The 20,482-nt window shown below is 36.0% G+C and overlaps 1 protein-coding gene across 1 annotated transcript in view; it reads left to right on the plus strand.

Moving 5' to 3' along the window:
• The window catches only part of DIP2 (disco-interacting protein 2), a 635,079-nt gene that overhangs the window by 389,464 nt on the left and 225,133 nt on the right, over positions 1 to 20,482 (plus strand). The window contains 1 exon segment of the mRNA XM_075305884.1: positions 5,669 to 6,982. Within this exon segment, the coding sequence (XP_075161999.1) occupies positions 5,669 to 6,982 (1,314 nt within the window).

Here is a 20,482-nt window from a genome sequence, read left to right on the forward strand (position 1 = left end):
TTCCGCTGGGAGTTCCATACAAGCAGTTTCACAAAAATTGCTCTCTTTTGATTCTCTACTCTCTCTCTCTCTGTCGCTCCCTGAATAAAATATCACAATATATATATGTTTACTCGAAATTTGTAAATTTATATACGTTTACATTCACATATTTTATTTTTATGAAACATTCTTGTCCTAAACATAATATATTAACATATGTGTGCCAAAAATTTAATGCTAGTTTAGGAACATTACATTTTTGCACTTAAATATATGTGTTTAAAAATTGTGCCCGAAACATCGGGCATTACATGGAAGTAAGGTAGAAGCCACTAATGCAAATATTAGTGTGGCTAATGAATCGGGAGATACCTGACAGATCATATGTGCAACGGACGAAGAGGAATTGGCAAAGGAAACCGAGTGGATCCATGTTAAAAAAGATAAAACAGCAAGAAATAAGCCTACAAAAATACATGGGGAGCGGGCAAACATGAAACCATAAATTGCGAAAAACCATCAGTTTTTCTCCCGAAATGCTGAAATTGCGGTGAACAACATCCTGCGAGCTACAGAGGATGTATTTTTGCTAAGAAGCTTAATAAATTGCGCAATCGAAAGCAAAAACTAAATAAACTATATCTAAACTCTGCAAATCTGGTCCAAAACGATAATGGACCACAAATAAATGCACCAGTTCCAACGACTTCGCAAAATGTATCAAAAACAAATCAACACAGAACAACTAATCTGTACTCTGATACAGTTAAAAATAATAACGCACAAAATGCTACCCACGAAAATATTCTTTCAAAAATCCTATGCAAATTGGAGTCAGTCGAATCATTTAAAAAGAGCTTAGACAACCGGTTAAGCTTGTTAGAGGAGATTTTTTTCAATACACTCTAATAGATGCAGGCATTAATAAAAATTATGCAGTGGAATGCAAATGGAATCTTAAAACACATAGATGAACTTCGGTACATCTTATATGAAAACAAGTATATACGGCCGTAAGTTCGGCCAGGCCGAAGCTTATGTACCCTCCACCCCCATCGGCTTCAGTAGAAGGTATCTTAAAACTTCCTAACACCGTAATATATACCATATAGTCCATACGTGGTATATATTAAACTAAAAAAGGCCGATTAAATATGTATATAATTAAGTTTAAAGTTTCTATAGAAATAAAATGTTGACAAAATAAAATGTTGACATTTTCTGTAGAAGTAAAATTTTGACAAAATTTTCTATAGAAATAAAATTTGGAAACAATTTTCTATAGAAATAAAATTTTGACAAAATTTTCTATAGAAATAAAATTTTGTCAAAAGTTCCTATAGAAATAAAATTTTGAAAAAATTTTCTATAGAAATAACATTTTGACAATGTTTTCTATAAAAATAAAATTTTGGTAGATTATTTTTGGCTCGAGTGGCAACCATGATTATGAACCGATATGGACCAATTTTTGTGTGATTGGGGATTGGCTATATGTATATAACTATAAACCGATATGGACCAATTTTGACATGGTTATTAGCGGCCTTATACTAACACCACGTTGGAAATTTCAACCGGATCGGATGAATTTTGCTGCTCCAAGAGGCTCCGTAGGACAAATCTGGGGATCGATTTATAATTATGGACCGATATGGACCAATTCTTGCATGGTTGTTAGAGACCATATACCAACACCACGTACCAAATTTCAACCGGATCGGATGTCCTTTTGTGGTAAAAATAGACCAACAAAAATGTATTGTTGGACTTTGATCTTTTCAGATTCCTTTGCGGTCTCTTTCAAAGTGGTGGAAATGTATCCATGAATTGTGCTTTTTCAGAGAAAGTTTTAAATTAGCTTTCGTACCTGAAATTTAATATAGACGGATTTGAAGCGATAGTTTTTGTGTGAAAATCGTTGATTTTCTCAATCCAGTCTTAACAAAAAAGCATAACTAGGCTTAGAGTATAAAAAGCTTTTCTTGATTGACGATTTAAAGTAGAGTTACCGAAAAAGTCGACAGATGAAACAAACAACTGGCGTCTAGTAGGGGATTTCAAAAAGCTTAATAACAAAATCGTGAACAACAAATTTCCATCGACCCAAATGGAGGATGTTTTAGATAGACTTGGCAGAGCAAAATATTTTTCAACGCTGGACATATATTATATATTAACTCAACCGTCGAACGGAACGGACGTGTTTTTTTAATAGCGGATAAAATCATCGTAATAAGTACCTACTACGAATTTCAAGTGTGGTGGGATATTAGGCCACCATGCAGAGAAATTCAAAGACATCCACTGGGTTGCTAACTTCAGGGCCCAGTGGACGGGTATCGACTGAAGTTATAAATTTGGACAATGACCAAGAGTTAGGCCCAATTAGTCGACCTGTAGACGGGTCGACAGGTGGCGACAATTTGACAAGTCGGACCTTTTCCAAGGTAACGGCATCAAAAGGAGGTAATCCCTCATCCCTCCGGATGACTGAGAAATGGGCGAAAGACAATGGTCTTGGGGTAAATCCTGCAAAGACAGAATTAGTCATGTACTGCAAAGATCGCAAAACTCCCACGGTTAGGCCCATTTCCTTAGGGGGTATTGAAATTCCCTTTAGGGAGTGTGCAAAATACCTTGGCGTTATTTTGGACAGGAAGCTGAACTTTAAGCTTAATATTGAAGAAAGGGCGAGGAAAGCAACGGTAGCTTTATACTCGTGCAAAAAGGCAATAGGGAAAAAGTGGGGACTAAAACCAAAAATTGTACATTGGCTATACACGGCAGTGGTTAGACCTATAATGCTATGGTGTTGTAGTCTGGTGGCCGGCACTTCACCAGCCGACAAGTTTAGACAAAGTTCAGCAAATGGCGTGCTTGTGTATCTCAGGTGCATTCAGCAAGACAGGAACAAACTCCCTTAATGTCATACTGCATCTATTGCCTTTAGACATTTTGGCCAAACAGTCAGCTGCAACAACGGCTGTGCGGTTGCGCGAGCTATCGCTGTGGTCGGAAAAAAGTTACGGTCACAGTTCGGTACTCAAAATAATGCCAGATGTGCCTAACGTAGTGGATTACACTTTGGCGAGTCCACTTTTCGACAAAAAGTTTGAGACTCTAATTCCCAACAGTGAGGCGTGGTGTACACGGACCCCGGGGAATAAAAGATATATAGATTTCTACACTGATGGCTCCAAATTGGATGGCCAAGTGGGTTTCGGAGTATATTCTAAAGATCTGGAACTTCGAATAGCGAAAAGATTACCTGATCACTGTAGTGTTTTTCAGGCTGAAATATTAGCAATAAGAGAGGTGGCGAATTGGCTGAGAAGTAATGTTCCAAAAAATGTGGGCATTAATATATACTCAGACAGTCAACCTGCAATAAAATCCTTGGACTCTGTGTTCCTCAACTCGAAAACGGCCATCGATTGCCGCAAATCTCTCAATGAGATGGCTGAGCAGTACAATATTCACCTAATATGGGTGCCTGGCCATAGGAACATACCGGGGAACTGCGAAGCGGATGAGTTGGCAAGGCTAGGGACTACCTTACATATTCCAGGGGAACTAGAATTTGTTGGTATGCCCCTAGCTACCTGCAAGCTCATGCTGCGTGAGAAGGCTGTTATGATGGCAAATGTTCGATGGGAGAATTGCAAGGGTTGTAACGACACCAAGCAAATATGGCCCCATTTCAACTTAAACCGCACACTAGATATGCTAATGTTCTCGAGACGTCAGATATCACTCCTGATATCTGCTATAACGGGTCGCTGCCTGATAGGAGATTTTGCAAAAACTATTGAGGATTTAACGTCTTTGGTTTAAAGTTTTTGGATTTACAATTTGGATTTTTTAACTGGCATTTGTTTGTACATGAGTACTATTATTAATAAACCACGAAAAGAAAATGAAAAATTTGATAAATGAGATTTCTTTATTTAAAGAAACCGCATCTTTGGCTCGAAATCAATAACAAAATACTTAAGGGAAGGTCAAAATCTTTGGATCCAAGTAATCTTTTTTTGAGTGTATGTATGTTTATTTCCGAGAAAAATTTTGTTTATTGAATTAAAGTGTTAAAAAACATTAACTCATTTTGTTTACAATATTTTTGAATTTTATTAAAAAGTTAATTTTTTAAATGATTGCGTTTTCAATTTAAAATATTTTAGTGATATTTCTGTGAATGGAACCCCATCTTTTCTATTTTTCTCTATGAGCAGTGCCCCCATTTTTTTCCAACCCATATATTGAGGCTCTCAAACATATTTCACAATATCCTTTTTTACCATCGGATAGAGCACTAAAAGATCTATCTTTCACATATAAATCTGGAACCCCATCTTTTTCCATTTGGCCACAGTGGTCACTTTTCTCTTGAGGTGAAGTGCGTCCACTTTTTTCCAAGCCATATATTGAGACTCCCAAACACATTTCGCAATATCCGTTTTTACCATCGGATAGAGCACTAAAGATCTATCTTTCACATATAAATCTGGAACCCCATCTTTTTCCATTTGGCCACAGTGGTCACTTTTCTCTTGAGGTGAAGTGCGTCCACTTTTTTCCAAGCCATATATTGAGACTCCCAAACACATTTCGCAATATCCGTTTTTACCATAGGATAGAGCACTAAAAGATCTATCTTTCACATATAAATCTGGAACCCCATCTTTTTCCATTTGGCCATAGTGGTCACTTTTCTCTCCAGGAGCAGTGCGTCCACTTTTTTCCAAGCCATATATTGAGACTCCCAAATACATTTAGCTGTATCCGTTTTTACCATCGGAGAGAGCACTAAAAGATCTATCTTTCACATATAAATCTGGAACCCCATCTTTTACCATTTGGCCACAGTGGTCACTTTTCTCTCCAGGAGCAGTGCGTCCACTTTTTTCCAAGCCATATATTGAGACTCCCAAACACATTTAGCTGTATCCGTTTTTACCATCGGAGAGAGCACTAAAAGATCTATCTTTCACATATAAATCTGGAATCCCATCTTTTTCCATTTGGCCACAGTGGTCACTTTTCTCTCCAGGAGCAGTGCGTCCACTTTTTTCCAAGCCATATATTGAGACTCCCAAACACATTTAGCTGTATCCGTTTTTACCATCGGATAGAGCACTAAAAGATCTATCTTTCACATATAAATCTGGAACCCCATCTTTTTCCATTTGGCCACAGTGGTCACTTTTCTCTCTGTTTCGTATATGCAACATTACTCCGATTCGGAAGATTTCTGGCAAAAGGTTTTAATTCCAATCGAAAGCTATCGTTTCAGTTCATCTTTGGTTAAAATTTGGATTTTCTATCTCTTCCCGTTTGGCTAATTTATGCCAATTTCTACGGAGGATTATATCGCACAAAAAAAAATTTATTCGTATATAACTCATTTTTTCACATATAGGTGGCGCTGAAACGAATTTTCATATACGGATTTATTTTCCCTTACATTAACTTTACATGGTTTGTATTAACTTTACTCGCATCTCAATTGTATCAATTTAAAAAAAAACAGTGAAGTGGCTTTTATTTTCAAACATAAGATCACAACACTTACCTTGTACATTGATTCATCTGAGTCGATAAATTATCCCATTTTAACATATTGGTTATTGATTATATCTCTTAATAATACAAATTGGTATGGATATTTCGTATTTATTTGCAGGCGTAACTGTAACGAGATTGGCTATGATGGATCATTGTCGAGCTTTAACTATGGCTTGCCGTTATACAGAGGGAGAAACGATGGTGTGCGTTCTAGATTTCAAACGGGAAGTAGGCCTGTGGCATTCTGTCCTGACGTCTGTCTTAAATGGGATGCATGTATTATTCATACCTTATGCTCTTATGAAGCTCAGACCATCATCATGGATGCAACTTATAACAAAGCATAGGGCATCCTGTTGTCTAGTCAAAAGCCGAGATCTTCATTGGGGGCTCCTGGCAACAAAAGATCATAAAGATATATCTCTGTCGTCCTTGCGTATGTTACTAGTGGCCGATGGCGCTAATCCCTGGTCATTGTCATCTTGCGACCAGTTTCTAAGTGTGTTTCAATCTAAAGGACTGCGACCAGATGCAATATGTCCATGCGCCAGCAGTTCGGAAGTTTTTACGGTGTCGCTGCGTCGTCCTGGACGATCTTCTATAGGATTCAGTCAGTCAGCTACAGGCAGAGGAGTCTTGTCAATGGCAGCTTTATCGCATGGGGTGGTACGCGTAGACAGCGAAGACTCTCTAACATCTCTAACGTTGCAAGATTGCGGGCAGGTTATGCCGACAGCCACCATTGTTGTTGTGCGATCAGAAGGTCACCCTGTCCTTTGTAAGACTGATCAAGTTGGTGAAATCTGCATAACCAGTGGATCAACTGGATCCACATACTTTGAATTGGAAGGATTAACAAATACAACCTTTAAAGTACAGCCATTGCTTGAGGATCCTGAGTGCGACAAGGATGGGCAAATATTAAAATCTACACCACTCAGTGAAGATTATTATGTGCGATCGGGCTTATTGGGATTTTTGGGCCCTGGTGGCCTTGTTTTCGTATGTGGTTCCCGTGATGGATTGATGACGGTAACTGGACGCAAGCACAACGCTGATGACATAATTGCTACTGTGTTGGCTGTAGAGCCCATGAGATTCATATACAGGGGACGTATAGCGGTTTTCAGCATTAAAGTCTTACGAGATGAACGTGTATGCGTCATAGCAGAACAGAGGCCTGATTGTTCTGAGGAAGAAAGTTTTCAGTGGATGTCCAGAGTATTGCAGGCGGTTGACTCAATTCATCAAGTTGGAATATACTGTTTGGCGCTGGTGCCGCCTAATCATTTGCCAAAAACTCCCCTTGGCGGTATAAACCTCTGCGAAGCACGACGAAGATTTTTGGATGGAACATTGCATCCTGCCAATGTGCTTATGTGCCCTCACACCTGTGTAACAAATTTGCCTAAACCCAGGGAAATACACCAAGGTAAGTCCAATAGTTTTTGCTTTTGAAGATCTTCTTGATATACACCTTCACTACACTTCGTATCAATTGCATTTGTACATTATTATAATCCTACACACATCACTCTACATTGCATTGTTTATCGTATTGTTGATATGTGATATATACACGGCTCATATGCCATACGAAAATTGATGTGATTCTCTGGCAAATATTTGAAACTTATATAAGTCAACTACACAGCACAAAAATTTGCATGTCATTACTCTTAATACGTTTCCAAAACAAATTTCCAAAAAATATTTGAAAAGTGAACCAATACATTTCTCGGCCGTCTTGGGATAAGCTAGTATTATTCCAAATGTCTTTATATAGCGATAAATGTCGTTTTGACTTTAGCGTACAACCATGCGTTGACTAAAATACAAGAGTAGCTTATATAAGTCAACTACACAGCACAAAAATTTGCATGTCATTACTCTTGATGTGTTTCCAAAAGAAATTTCCAAAAAATATTTGAAAAGTGAACCGATACATTTCTCGGCAGTCTTGGGATTAGCTAGTATTATTCCAAATGTCTTTATATACCGATAAATGTCGTTTTAACTTCAGCGTACAACCATGCGTTGACTAAAATACAAGAGTAGCTTTATTTTATAAAACGAAATCCGCAATACTGAACAACATCGCATCTAAAGGACTATTGGGAAATTAATGCAGCAGTTGCTTAAAAAGTTGGTTTTCGCCATATGACAAGCCCTTGTAAAATTCATTACATTCGAGCCAATTTTGCACCACTGCCCGATTCGACAAGAACATTCTCATTGCTTTTGTGGCTACGCTTTCTCGCTGGGTAGATAATTCAACGAAAAAGGGCGATATCTACAGCAAGATTAGGTAGAAACTTCAAGGATACCATTCAGTCCTGTATTAGATGTGACCCAATGTGTCAAATTACAAATATATACTCCCATCTTCTCGTATATAAATTCACAAAACTCACAATATTGAATTGTCAATACCTACTGAACCATTCCATCCCTTCTATCCCTTGATTAAAATAGTTTTCCTCAAGGTCTTCAAAATAGTGGTTTACAACTGTAATTGCATCTTCATTTGAGGTAAAACGCTTGCCAGCAAGGATTTTTTTAGATTTGGGAACAAGTAAAAGTCACTGGGAGCTAAACCAGGAGAATAAGGTCGGTGGTCAAGCAACTCGTACTTTAATTCGTTGATTTTAGCCATTGTTAAAACACTCTTGTGCGCTAGTGCGTTGTCTTGATGAAAACTTATTGTTTTGTGTTGTAAGCCAGAACGTTTTTCTTGAATTTGTACATGTAATTGATCCATTTTCATTTGTAGTTTTTCATGCAAAATTAAATGTATGATCATTTGAGATACCCATGATATTAGCAATTTCTCGCACACTTTTATTCATCTATCATTTAATACCATATCATGCACTTTGGCTACAATTTCTGTTGTTGTTGCTGTTTTTGGGCGTCCACTACGTGGTTCATCCTCAATGCTTGTACGAGCACGTTTAAATATATATATATATATATATATATATATATATATATATATATATATATATATATATATATATATATATATATATATATATATATATATATATATATATATATTATATATATATATATATATATATATATATATATATATATATATATATATATATATAAATATATATATATATATGTATATATATATATATATATATATATATATATATATATATATATATATATATATATATATATATATATATATATATATATATATATATTATATATATATATATATATATATATATATATATATATATATATATATATATATATATATATATATATATATATATATATATATATATATATATATATATATATATATATATATATATATATATACATATATATATATATATATATATATATATATATATATATATATATATATATATATATATATATATATATATATATATATATATATATATATATATATATATATATATATATATATATATATATATATATATATATATATATATATATATACGAGGCATTGCAGCAAGTATCATTAACCCGCGTAGAATTCGCCAATAAATGCAAACGCATCAATTTATACATTTTTTTCGGTTTTTATTTTTATTTCAATACATGGTCTGATTTAATAGAAAGTAGCAAGTAAGCATTTTTAATATTAAAACTAAGTCTTAGTTCTAAGTAACGTACAAAGAAACATTCCACTTCATTTTTATTCACCCAATAAAGAAGTAGTCCGGCGCTCGACGCGTCGTCAACTAAAGTATAAAGTTTTTTTATTTTTGGTTGGGAAGTTGAAAGAGTCCAGGCGACTCTAAGAAATTATTTTTTCTACTCAAGGACCCAACCATCATAACTGGCGCCCGAGCGAACTCTAAAAAAAGTGTAATATCGTGAGATAACATTACCGCGAAGTGAGTAAATAAAAAAAGTCACTATCGGTATGAACAAGTCTATAAAAAAATATCGTGAAAAACTAGTGCAAAGAAACGAGGCCCCCGAGTATTTTGAGAAAGGGATGCATTGAGTGCAAGCCACTTTGCCCGCGGTAAAGGACTAAATAAAAAAGTCACTATCGGTATGAACAAATCTATAAAAAATTATCGTGAAAAACTAGTGCAAAGAAACGAGGCCTCCGAGTATTTTGAGAAAGGGATGCATTGAGTGCAAGCCACTTTGCCCGCGGTAAAGGACTAAATAAAACAAAGCAAAACAGAAGTAAAACACAAGTTACAAAAATATTAAGTGACAGTGGAAAAGGCTCAAGTTCGCCTCAAATCAAGTGCAGCAATATAGTGAAGAAAGAAATAACTAAAAGCAACAGACCACAATAGAAAAGAAACAGCAAAAGGAACACCAACCAGAATAGAAGAAGACAATTACCACTGCCGAATAGGACAACCCATAGCAACCGAGACAATGAAATCGAGATCTTTTACATTAATGTAAGTCTTATAACGTTATTAAATTTTTAATGAAAAATAAGAATATTGAACACTATTAAAAAATTGTAATTACCAAATTGTCATATTAAACACAAATGTAAAATCAAATCCATTTTTGTATTGAAAATTGAACTTATATTTTAAACGAAAAAAGTTTAAGAAATTCAAGAGTGAACAATTATAACTGTAACTAAAATATTGAGTTATTTTTAACATTAAAACCAATGAAATTAAAGATAAAATAATCTAATGTATTAAACATTATTTTCGCTCTAAAAACAAGAAAATTAACAAATTAATAAGCACATAGTGCTGTAGAAAGTTTATTTTCTGGTGAAATTGAAAGAAAACAGAAACGTATTAAATATTATTTTCGATATAAAGACAAGTAAATTAACAAATTAGTAAGCACATAGTGCTGTAGAAAGTTTATTTACTGGCAAAATAGAAGGAAAATAAAGAAACGTATTAAATTTTATTTTCAATTTTTAAACATAGTACTGTAAAAAGTTTAATTTTTGGTGAAACTGAAACAAAAAAAAAAAGTTCAAAATGTCAAACCCCAATAATGTATTACGGCCACCTGTTCTTAATGTACCCCCAACTAACAATGACCCAAACCCTAATCCTAGTACCTTGTCTAATACTGAACGGAATTTTGATTTGACGGAACTTCGGACAGTCATTTTAGAAGTAATAAATACTCAAATGCCTAGGATGTTGCAGACGTCTTTAGGTTCGAACACGATACACGCAAATGCTGTGGATCAAACTATCGACGAACAACATTGAGGTAACTTAGGCGAATTGGACAAGATCCCAGACGTTGTCAAATGTCTTAGGGAGTTTTCGGGAAAAGCAGGAGAGTTTAACTCCTGGAAAAAAAGTGTAGAGAGAATATTAAGAATCTACGAAAATTGTAAGGGAACACCTAAATATTACGGTATACTTAATACCATTAGGAACAAGATAGTAGGGAACGCGGACATAGCATTAGAGTCGTATAATACGCCTCTAGACTGGACAGCAATTTCTAAATGTTTGACACTACACTACGCGGATAAGAGGGACGTATCGACACTAGAGTACCAGATGACAGGACTAATACAAGGAAACTCGACAGTACAGGAGTTTTACCAAGCCGTGTACTCGCATCTTTCACTGATCCTAAATAAGTTAAGCGGTTTAGATGTCGGAGACGAAGCCCTCAATTTACTAACGCAAACATATCGAGGTAAGGCGCTCGACACATTCATAAGAGGCCTTAATGGCGATCTCCCAAGATTGTTAGGCATGAGAGAACCGGCCGACTTGCCGCAAGCTCTGCATCTATGCCTTAAATTGAAAAATCAAAAATTTCGTACGAACCACGCTCAAAATTTCAATAGGAATAACTTTCAATACCCAAAACCTCCTTTGCCCCGAGGAAACAACGCTTATAGAAACAGACAACCATTTTATCCAGAACTAGCCTACATTGCACGCCCACAAAATCCGTTTACCGTAAGAGCGAACAATAACGGAAACAACCAAATTCTTAATAATCAGCACAGACAACCACCCCCGCGTCCATCCGCATCAAAGCCACCAGAGCCTATGGATGTTGATAGGAGTATCAGTTCTCAACAAGTTAACTATGCTAATAGGCCAACGCAACATCAGTTCTTAGGTAAAAGACCAATGAATCCACCCTCTCAACGGAATGTTCAACCTCTTAAGGTCCAACGCAACTTTCACATTGGAACCGATGATAGCTCCTACTATGGTAACATAGATGATGAGAAAGAGGATTACTATCAGACGGCACAAGAACAATATGAAATGACGCAAGAAGAAGAAGAAATCGACAATTTAGATGAAGAATTTGACGATATTCATTTATTAGAATGACGAGCTCTTCGCTCCCATATTTTGAATGTCGAACGAAGAGCGGCGAAATACTCTAAATCCTTATTGGTACCGGCTCAAGCAAAAATTATATCCAACCAAATCTTGTAAAAAAGGTAATTCCCAATAAGTTTCCATTCTATGCAAAGTCTGTAGCAGGAAACGTTCAAATAGATTCACATACGTATATTAATCTTTTTGGCCAAAGTGATAATCTTAAATTTTTCTTAATGCCCACTCTTAAATCATTTCATGGAATTTTAGGTAACGACAGTCTGAAAGCATTAGACGCAGTCATTTATACAAGTAAAACCTGTATGGTCATTCGTGACAAGAAAACAATTCAAATCAAGCAACTCCTCAGCCGAAGCGTAAATTCGATTAAGCTGCAAGACGAACAAATAAATAGTAAACAGAAAGAAATTATGTAAACCTTAGTCTCCAAATTTCCCTCACTTTTCTCAGAGCCAGATGAAAAATTGACCTACACCACGAAAGTAATAGGAGAAATTCGTACATCAACCGACTCCCAAGTTTATACAAAATGTTATCCCTATCCAGCTTCATTAAAGCAGGGAGTCGAGAGTCAAGTCGAAAAATTGTTAAATGACGGAATCATACGACCGTCGAGGTCGCCATACAATTCTCCAGTATGGATCGTCAATAAGAAACCCGACTCTCAAGGAAACAAACAATTTCGAATGGTGATAGATTATAGGAAATTGAATACTGTGACGATTTCAGACAGGTATCCCATTCCGGAAATATCGGACGTATTGGCGAAATTAGGGAACAGTAAATATTTTTCGGTGTTAGATCTCAAAAGCGGATTTCATCAAATCCCGCTCAAAAACTCTGATATAGAAAAGTCTGCATTTTCTATAAACAACGGCAAATACGAGTTCACTCGTTTACCGTTCGGTTTGAAAAACGCGCCGTCAATATTTCAACGCGCGCTTGACGATATCCTTCGTGATTTTATAGGAAGGACATGCTATGTGTACATCGATGACATAGTCATTTATAGCAAATCTGAAGAAGATCATATTAGAGATATCGAAAACGTATTTAAGACCTTAGAAGATGCTAACATGAAAATCCAACTGGATAAATGTCATTTCTTCAAGGAAGAGGTAGAATTTCTGGGATTTGTAGTATCACAGGCAGGTATTAAGACCAACCCAAAAAAAGTCGAGGCTATAACAAATTTCCCACAACCCCGAACTCTGAAAGAGCTTCGATCCTTCTTAGGTTTATCCGGCTATTATCGCCGCTTCATAAGAGACTATGCTAAATTAGCGAAACCTCTCACGTCGCTTCTCAGAGGAGAAGAAGGTCATGTATCTAAAAGACAGCCTTCGAAAGTCATTGTAGACTTAAACGAAGAGGCAATAGAAGCCTTTAACAAAATAAAGAATTCCTTGGTATCAGAAGATTTATTGCTATCCTACCCAAACTATGAAGAATGTTTTGAGCTAACTACTGATGTGTCAGAGTTCGCTCTTGGTGCAGTCCTCTCGCAAAAGGATAAACCAATCACTTTTATTTCAAGAACACTAAGCAAGGCTGAAGAACATTACGCAGCGAATGAGAAAAAAATGCTTGCCATCATTTGGGCACTAAATTCGCTTCGAAATTTTCTATATGGCGCAGCGAAAGTCAAAATTTTTACCGACCATCAGCCTCTAACCTATTCTCTAAGCAACAAAAACAACAACAACAAGATGAAACGATGGAAGGCTATACTAGAAGAATATGATTATGAATTATTCTATAAGCCAGGGAAAAGTAATGTGGTAGCTGACGCCCTTTCAAGAGTACCAGCACAATCACCAATTAATTCAATGTCTGAAATGACACACAGCGATGACTGTTCTTCTCACAATCTCATTTATAGCGTAGAAACTCATATAAATGTTTTTAAAAATCAAATAATTTTCGACCCCACGTTGCCATCCCAATATAAATTTGAAATAGTTTTTCCGACCGTACATAGACACCTAATTTCAAAAGTAGAGTATATCCCAAATCAACTAGTTTCAACCTTAACAAAATACCTTAACCCGTCAGTAATAAATGGCATTAAGGCTCCTGAAGCACTGATGGGAAAAATCCAGGAAATTTACCCGGACCACTTCTCAAAATATCGAATAAGGTTCACAAACCTCCAAGTGGAAGATGTGAAAAACGAATAACAACAGGAAGAAATAATCACTAGCACACATAGAAAAGCTCACAGAAATGGAAAGGAAAATAAGGCACAAATTCTTGAAAATTTTTATTTTCCCCGTATGAACCACAAGATTAATGGCATAGGGAAGCAATGCACAGTTTGTAAGGAAAATAAGTACGATAGGCACCCGCCAAAACCCGTACTTAAAGAAACTCCAATTCCTACATACCCCGGAGAAATCCTCCATATTGATATTTATAGAACGGAAAATCACCTTGTCCTTACAGCATTGGATAAATTTTCGAAATACGCCCAATGCAAGCTCATTAAATCAAGGGCTATTGAAGACGTTAGAGAGCCTATAAGAAAACTAATTTTCTTATATGGTGTGCCAAAAATAGTAGTATTCGATAATGAACCATCCTTTAATTCAGAAACAATAACATTTATGCTACAGGATACGCTAGGGATAAAAATATATAAAGCCCCACCCTACACAAATACTGTAAACGGCCAGGTAGAACGCTTCCATTCTACATTGACAGAAATTATTCACTGCTTGAAAAGTCAACGCACAAATTACACATTTCGTCAACTCCCAAACAGGGCGACTTATGAGTACAACTATACCATTCACAGTACGACAGAACAGAGACCACTTGAAGTGTTTTTCGGACGACGAGTTAGCACAAACCCCGAAACGTACGAAAAAGCTCGACAGGATAACATACAAAGACTAAGAGACAAACAGGCGATCTATCTTAAAAATCATAATAAAAATCGAGAACCAATAAGACAATACGAGCCAGGAGACACAATTTATGTTATAAACAATAAGCGTTTAGGAACGAAATTGTCACCAACATTTAGAAAAGAAGTTGTTAAGGAAAATCATTCCACAACAATTATTACAGAGTCAGGAAGAGTTGTCCACAAAAGTAATATAAAAAGTTAAGTTTACCCCCCTTCCTCATTTTATCTCTCTCATTTTATAGAATACTCTTGACCCTCCATTCATCTTTCGCCAGCGAACTACAAGTGTTTAATCGCACACTATCGCATCTCATGGCAATTAATGACGGACAAGAAATAAGAAAGTTATTAATATACTTGGAACTGTATGGAAATACATCGCAGGATCCCCTGATCACGACGATTATGAATTAATAGCAAATACGCTAAATGAATCATTAAAAATATTAATCAACAAGTCTTGATAAATGAAATATTTACGGAAAGGTTAAGAAATTTAACAGACATTACGAATAAAATAAATAATTCTATAAAAAAGAACAATCAGTTAATTAACGAAGCTGCCATCAGCTTACAAATTAGGTTAAGATTTGTCAAAGAGGAACTAATTAATATGCCGTAGAATGGGCAAAACAAAATGTAATAAATTCGGTCCTCTTAAATAAAGAAGAAATTAAAAAAACATTGAACAAATTAGTTGAAGACAAATTTTCATGTTCATCTGTAGAACAAGCACTTGAATTATCAAATGTAAAGGTATTATATAATAAAAAGAAAATAATGTATGTAATTGTTATGAGCAAAAAAATTTATACTGATGTAATATTGAAACCCGTAAAAAGAAATGGCAAAATTGTAAATGTTAAATATAAAGAAATAATGAAAATTAATAATGAAATATATGGAATCTTAAATGCATGCCCTAAAATAAATGACGTAAAGATTTGTAAATTGAACCAACTAGTTAATATATCCAAAGATAATTGCATGCCGCGGCTCCTCAGTGGTAGAAATTCATCATGCACGATGTCCCAAGGATATCATCTACCAAACGTAGAAATTATATCTCCCGGTGTGATATTACTTAACGACTTTAATGGAACAATTAACAATGAAACTATTAGTGGAACATATTTGATCAAATTCCACAACGTAACTGTTAAAATAAATAACAAACTTTACAGAAATTTGGAAGCTCCCCATATGGAAGTTTCTCCACCATCAATTCAACAAATCCCAATTGAAAACGAATTCGTAAATCTCTTATCTTTGGAAATGTTGAACTACGTTCATATTAATAACACTAAGAAGATACACGAAATTAAATCAGACTTTGTCACTACAAATACATAAAGGATATATCAACTTATCATATATCCCAGGAAAGTGGAGGGAAACAAAAGTCGGTTTCATACCTAAAGCGGGAAAAGCCTCTCACTCGAGGGCGAAGGATTTCCGACCAATCAGCTTATCCTCATTCCTACTTAAGACTCTGGAGAGGATGATAGATATTTATCTTGGAACTAGCATCGATTCAAGTTTGTTGTCGAAACGACAGCATGCATACTCGAAGGGGAGGTCTATTGAGACAGCATTACATGAACTAGTCAGCTTTATTTAAAGCTCACTATCTGTCAAAGAATACACAATCGTGGCGTTTCTAGACATCGAAGGGGCGTTCATTCATGTCCATCCGAGCTCGATGATTGAATTCCCTGATGAAATCGATAAGTTTTTTCGCCCCCAACTACAATCTGCTCAATAATTTTAAAATCTGCTATATAACCACACTTTTGTTTTACACGTCCGAATTTATGGACATCATTATTAATACCACTAATCTAGCCTCTTATAATTCATACTATAAATCTACTCTAATCGTTACTTACTGCACTGTTAGTAATTTTTTCATCCCTAACGGATACATCGACTTATGGTCCCAGAGATAACAACTTCTTAATGGTTCGAATTATCGCTAAACGCACAAGTGGCCTTAACATTTGTCACTTAAATGCTCAGGGCCTGAACAATAAACTTGACGAGTTCCGATACCTTTTCGAGAACTCATCACTTGACGTAATCTGTATATCGGAGTCATGGTTCCATCCGGACAGAAAGGATAATATTTACAAACTAAATGGATACAGACTATTTAGATCTGATCGGCACACTAATGGAGGTGGAGTTGCCATATATCTTCGCAATGGCATTTCTGGTAGAACTGCTCTAAACTCTGAACCTGGGGAAAGCATTGAACACTTATTCCTAGAACTTCGTGTTAACAATGAAAAACTGTTAATGGGCTGTGTATATAGGCCGAATCGCTTTGTAAATATTGATCCTTTGATAACTAAGCCATAAAACCATATCTGTACTATATAACGATGTCATAATAAGTGATTTTAACAACAATGTGATCGTGGATACGCAACTGAAGGATGCCATGGCTGCTATGAACTTAAGGCTGGTCAACGATAGTGTACCAACCCATTTCGCCACAACCTGCAATACCTTGCTAGACCTGTTTTTCGTAAGCAATGGTCATAAAATATTACACTACGATCAACTTGATGGATCAGCTTTCTCTAGGCATGACCTCATATTTCTATCATACGACATATCTATTAACAGGCAAACTGAAACCTATACATACCGCGACTTTAGGCGTTTAAGCATATCTGATCTGGAACTAGATGTGAATCGAAATGATTGGAATCCAATTTATTATCTTAGTTCTGTGGACAGCAAGGTCACCTTTGTAAGTGATAATATAGTTGATCTCTACAATCAACATGTACCCATGGTAACAAAGAATATTAAAACTGACTTGAAACCATGGGCATACAAGAGGTGGAAAAGATACAAAACTCCTGAGCTCTACTCAACCTTTCAATCTGCCAGAAAAGATGTAGTTCGAAAGGTTAAACATGAAAAACTGTTTATTATACTAACAAATTCAATAATGCTACCACCACAAGGAAGACGTGGAATGAAATAAAGAAAATTGGTATTACAACGACTATTAATCATAACTCGAACTTGGATGTTAACGTACTTAATGAAAAGTTTGTAAATATACCGATGCCTGCGGTGAATGCTGATTTCTATAGTTCCCGAACTGTAACTTCCACCTCTCAACGTGGTTTTAGTCTAAGGCATGTATTTGATAACGAGGTGCTCAATAGTATCATGACAATAAAGTCAAACGCTGTCGGTACTGACGAAATCTGCCCAAAATTTGTCAAACTTATTCCGAGAATACTTAAATACATTACTTATATTATAAACACTATTATAACAACTAGTTCATTTCCAACACTGTGGAAACTGGCTAAAATTATACCTGTTCCAAAGGTTCCAACGAATTCCGTCCTATTGCGATTTTACTATTTATCTCGAAAGTGTTTGAAAGACTTGTTAATCTACAAATTCTTCAATATTTAACTGAACATAAGATTATAACTGACCGTCCATCTGGATTCCGAGGCATAGCTGTCTCACTGCCTTAGTAGACGTTGTGGAATCGATACGTAACAATCTTGACAAAAATGAAGTTTCTATTTTGGTACTGTTAGATCATTCGAAAGCTTTTGACACTGTCCACTATCCGACTTTGTATTATAAACTCATCCACTTGTTTTCTTTCTCTGAATCTATTGTACGACTAATGTCTAGCTATTTGAAAGACAGAAAGCAACTAACCGTTTCTGGCAACAATGCATCGTCACAGATGACAACAAAAAGGGCTGTTCCTCAGGGGTGCATACTTGCTATATACGATGTACTCGAATGATTTACCGAACCAGCTTGAACATACCAACATAAGAATGTATGCCGATGATGTCCAGCTATACACATCTGCCACTACGGATACAATCGATAGGTGTGTAATGAATGTTAACAATGATCTCAACAGGATCCTGGATTGGGCGAAGGCAATTCTGATTCATAAGAAGTTCACAACTGTGGGGAATGTTAACATATTTCTGGGTAACTGCCAAATAGAACTTGTCAAGAAAGTGAAGAATCTTGGAGTAACTTTCAATGAGAATTTAACTTGGTCTGATCATATTAATGCTAACTGCGGTAAAATATACGGCATGTTGCGTAATCTTTGGTATACTCAATCGTTTACACCTTTTCGTATAAGACTGCTGTTGGCCAAATCCTATGTTCTGCCTACTTTGTTATATTGCTGTGGAATTTTCTCTGGATGTAACACCACTGACTTAAAAAGACTAACAACCACGTTCAACAACATTGCCCGTTACGTCTTCGGATTGAAACGTTACGATAGTGTGACAATTTTTGCGAACAAAATTTTTGGTATGCCGTTTGCCAAATACGTTCAACTCAGAACTCTAATATTCCTCCAAAAGATTACACACACAATGGAACCACCATATCTCTACGAACGATTAACATTCGGTAGATCCAACCGTGGTAACAATTTGATACAGATTCGACATAGAAGTCCGTTATCTGAGCGGTAGTTTTATATAACAGGTTGGCTGATAAGTCCCCGGTCTAACAAAGAAAAACACATTTTTTTGTCAAAATTCGTTTTTATTATTCAACATAGTTCCCTTCCCTGCGATACAACGATTATAATGACCAATTTTTTGATACCAGTTTGGTAGTACTCCTTCGGTTTCGCCTCAAAATAGGCCTCAGTTTCGGCGAATACCTCTTCATTGCAGCCAAATTGTTTCCCTGCGAGCATCCTTTTGAGGTCTGAGAACAAGAAAAAGTCGTTGGGGGCCAGATCTGGAGAATACGGTGGGTGGGGAAGCAATTCGAAGCCCAATTCATGAATTTTTGCCATCGTTCTCAATGACTTGTGGCACGGTGCGTTGTCTTGCGATTTTATTGCGATTTTACTATTTATCTCGAAAGTGTTTGAAAGACTTGTTAATCTACAAATTCTTCAATATTTAACTGAACATAAGATTATAACTGACCGTCCATCTGGATTCCGAGGCATAGCTGTCTCACTGCCTTAGTAGACGTTGTGGAATCGATACGTAACAATCTTGACAAAAATGAAGTTTCTATTTTGGTACTGTTAGATCATTCGAAAGCTTTTGACACTGTCCACTATCCGACTTTGTATTATAAACTCATCCACTTGTTTTCTTTCTCTGAATCTATTGTACGACTAATGTCTAGCTATTTGGAAGACAGAAAGCAACTAACCGTTTCTGGCAACAATGCATCGTCACAGATGACAACAAAAAGGGCTGTTCCTCAGGGGTGCATACTTGCTATATACGATGTACTCGAATGATTTACCGAACCAGCTTGAACATACCAACATAAGAATGTATGCTGATGATGTCCAGCTATACACATCTGCCACTACGGATACAATCGATAGGTGTGTAATGAATGTTAACAATGATCTCAACAGGATCCTGGATTGGGCGAAGGCAATTCTGATTCATAAGAAGTTCACAACTGTGGGGAATGTTAACATATTTCTGGGTAACTGCCAAATAGAACTTGTCAAGAAAGTGAAGAATCTTGGAGTAACTTTCAATGAGAATTTAACTTGGTCTGATCATATTAATGCTAACTGCGGTAAAATATACGGCATGTTGCGTAATCTTTGGTATACTCAATCGTTTACACCTTTTCGTATAAGACTGCTGTTGGCCAAATCCTATGTTCTGCCTACTTTGTTATATTGCTG

This window comes from Haematobia irritans, chromosome 4 (assembly GCF_050003625.1).
Source record: "Haematobia irritans isolate KBUSLIRL chromosome 4, ASM5000362v1, whole genome shotgun sequence".
NCBI classification, from domain to species: Eukaryota; Metazoa; Arthropoda; class Insecta; order Diptera; family Muscidae; genus Haematobia; species Haematobia irritans.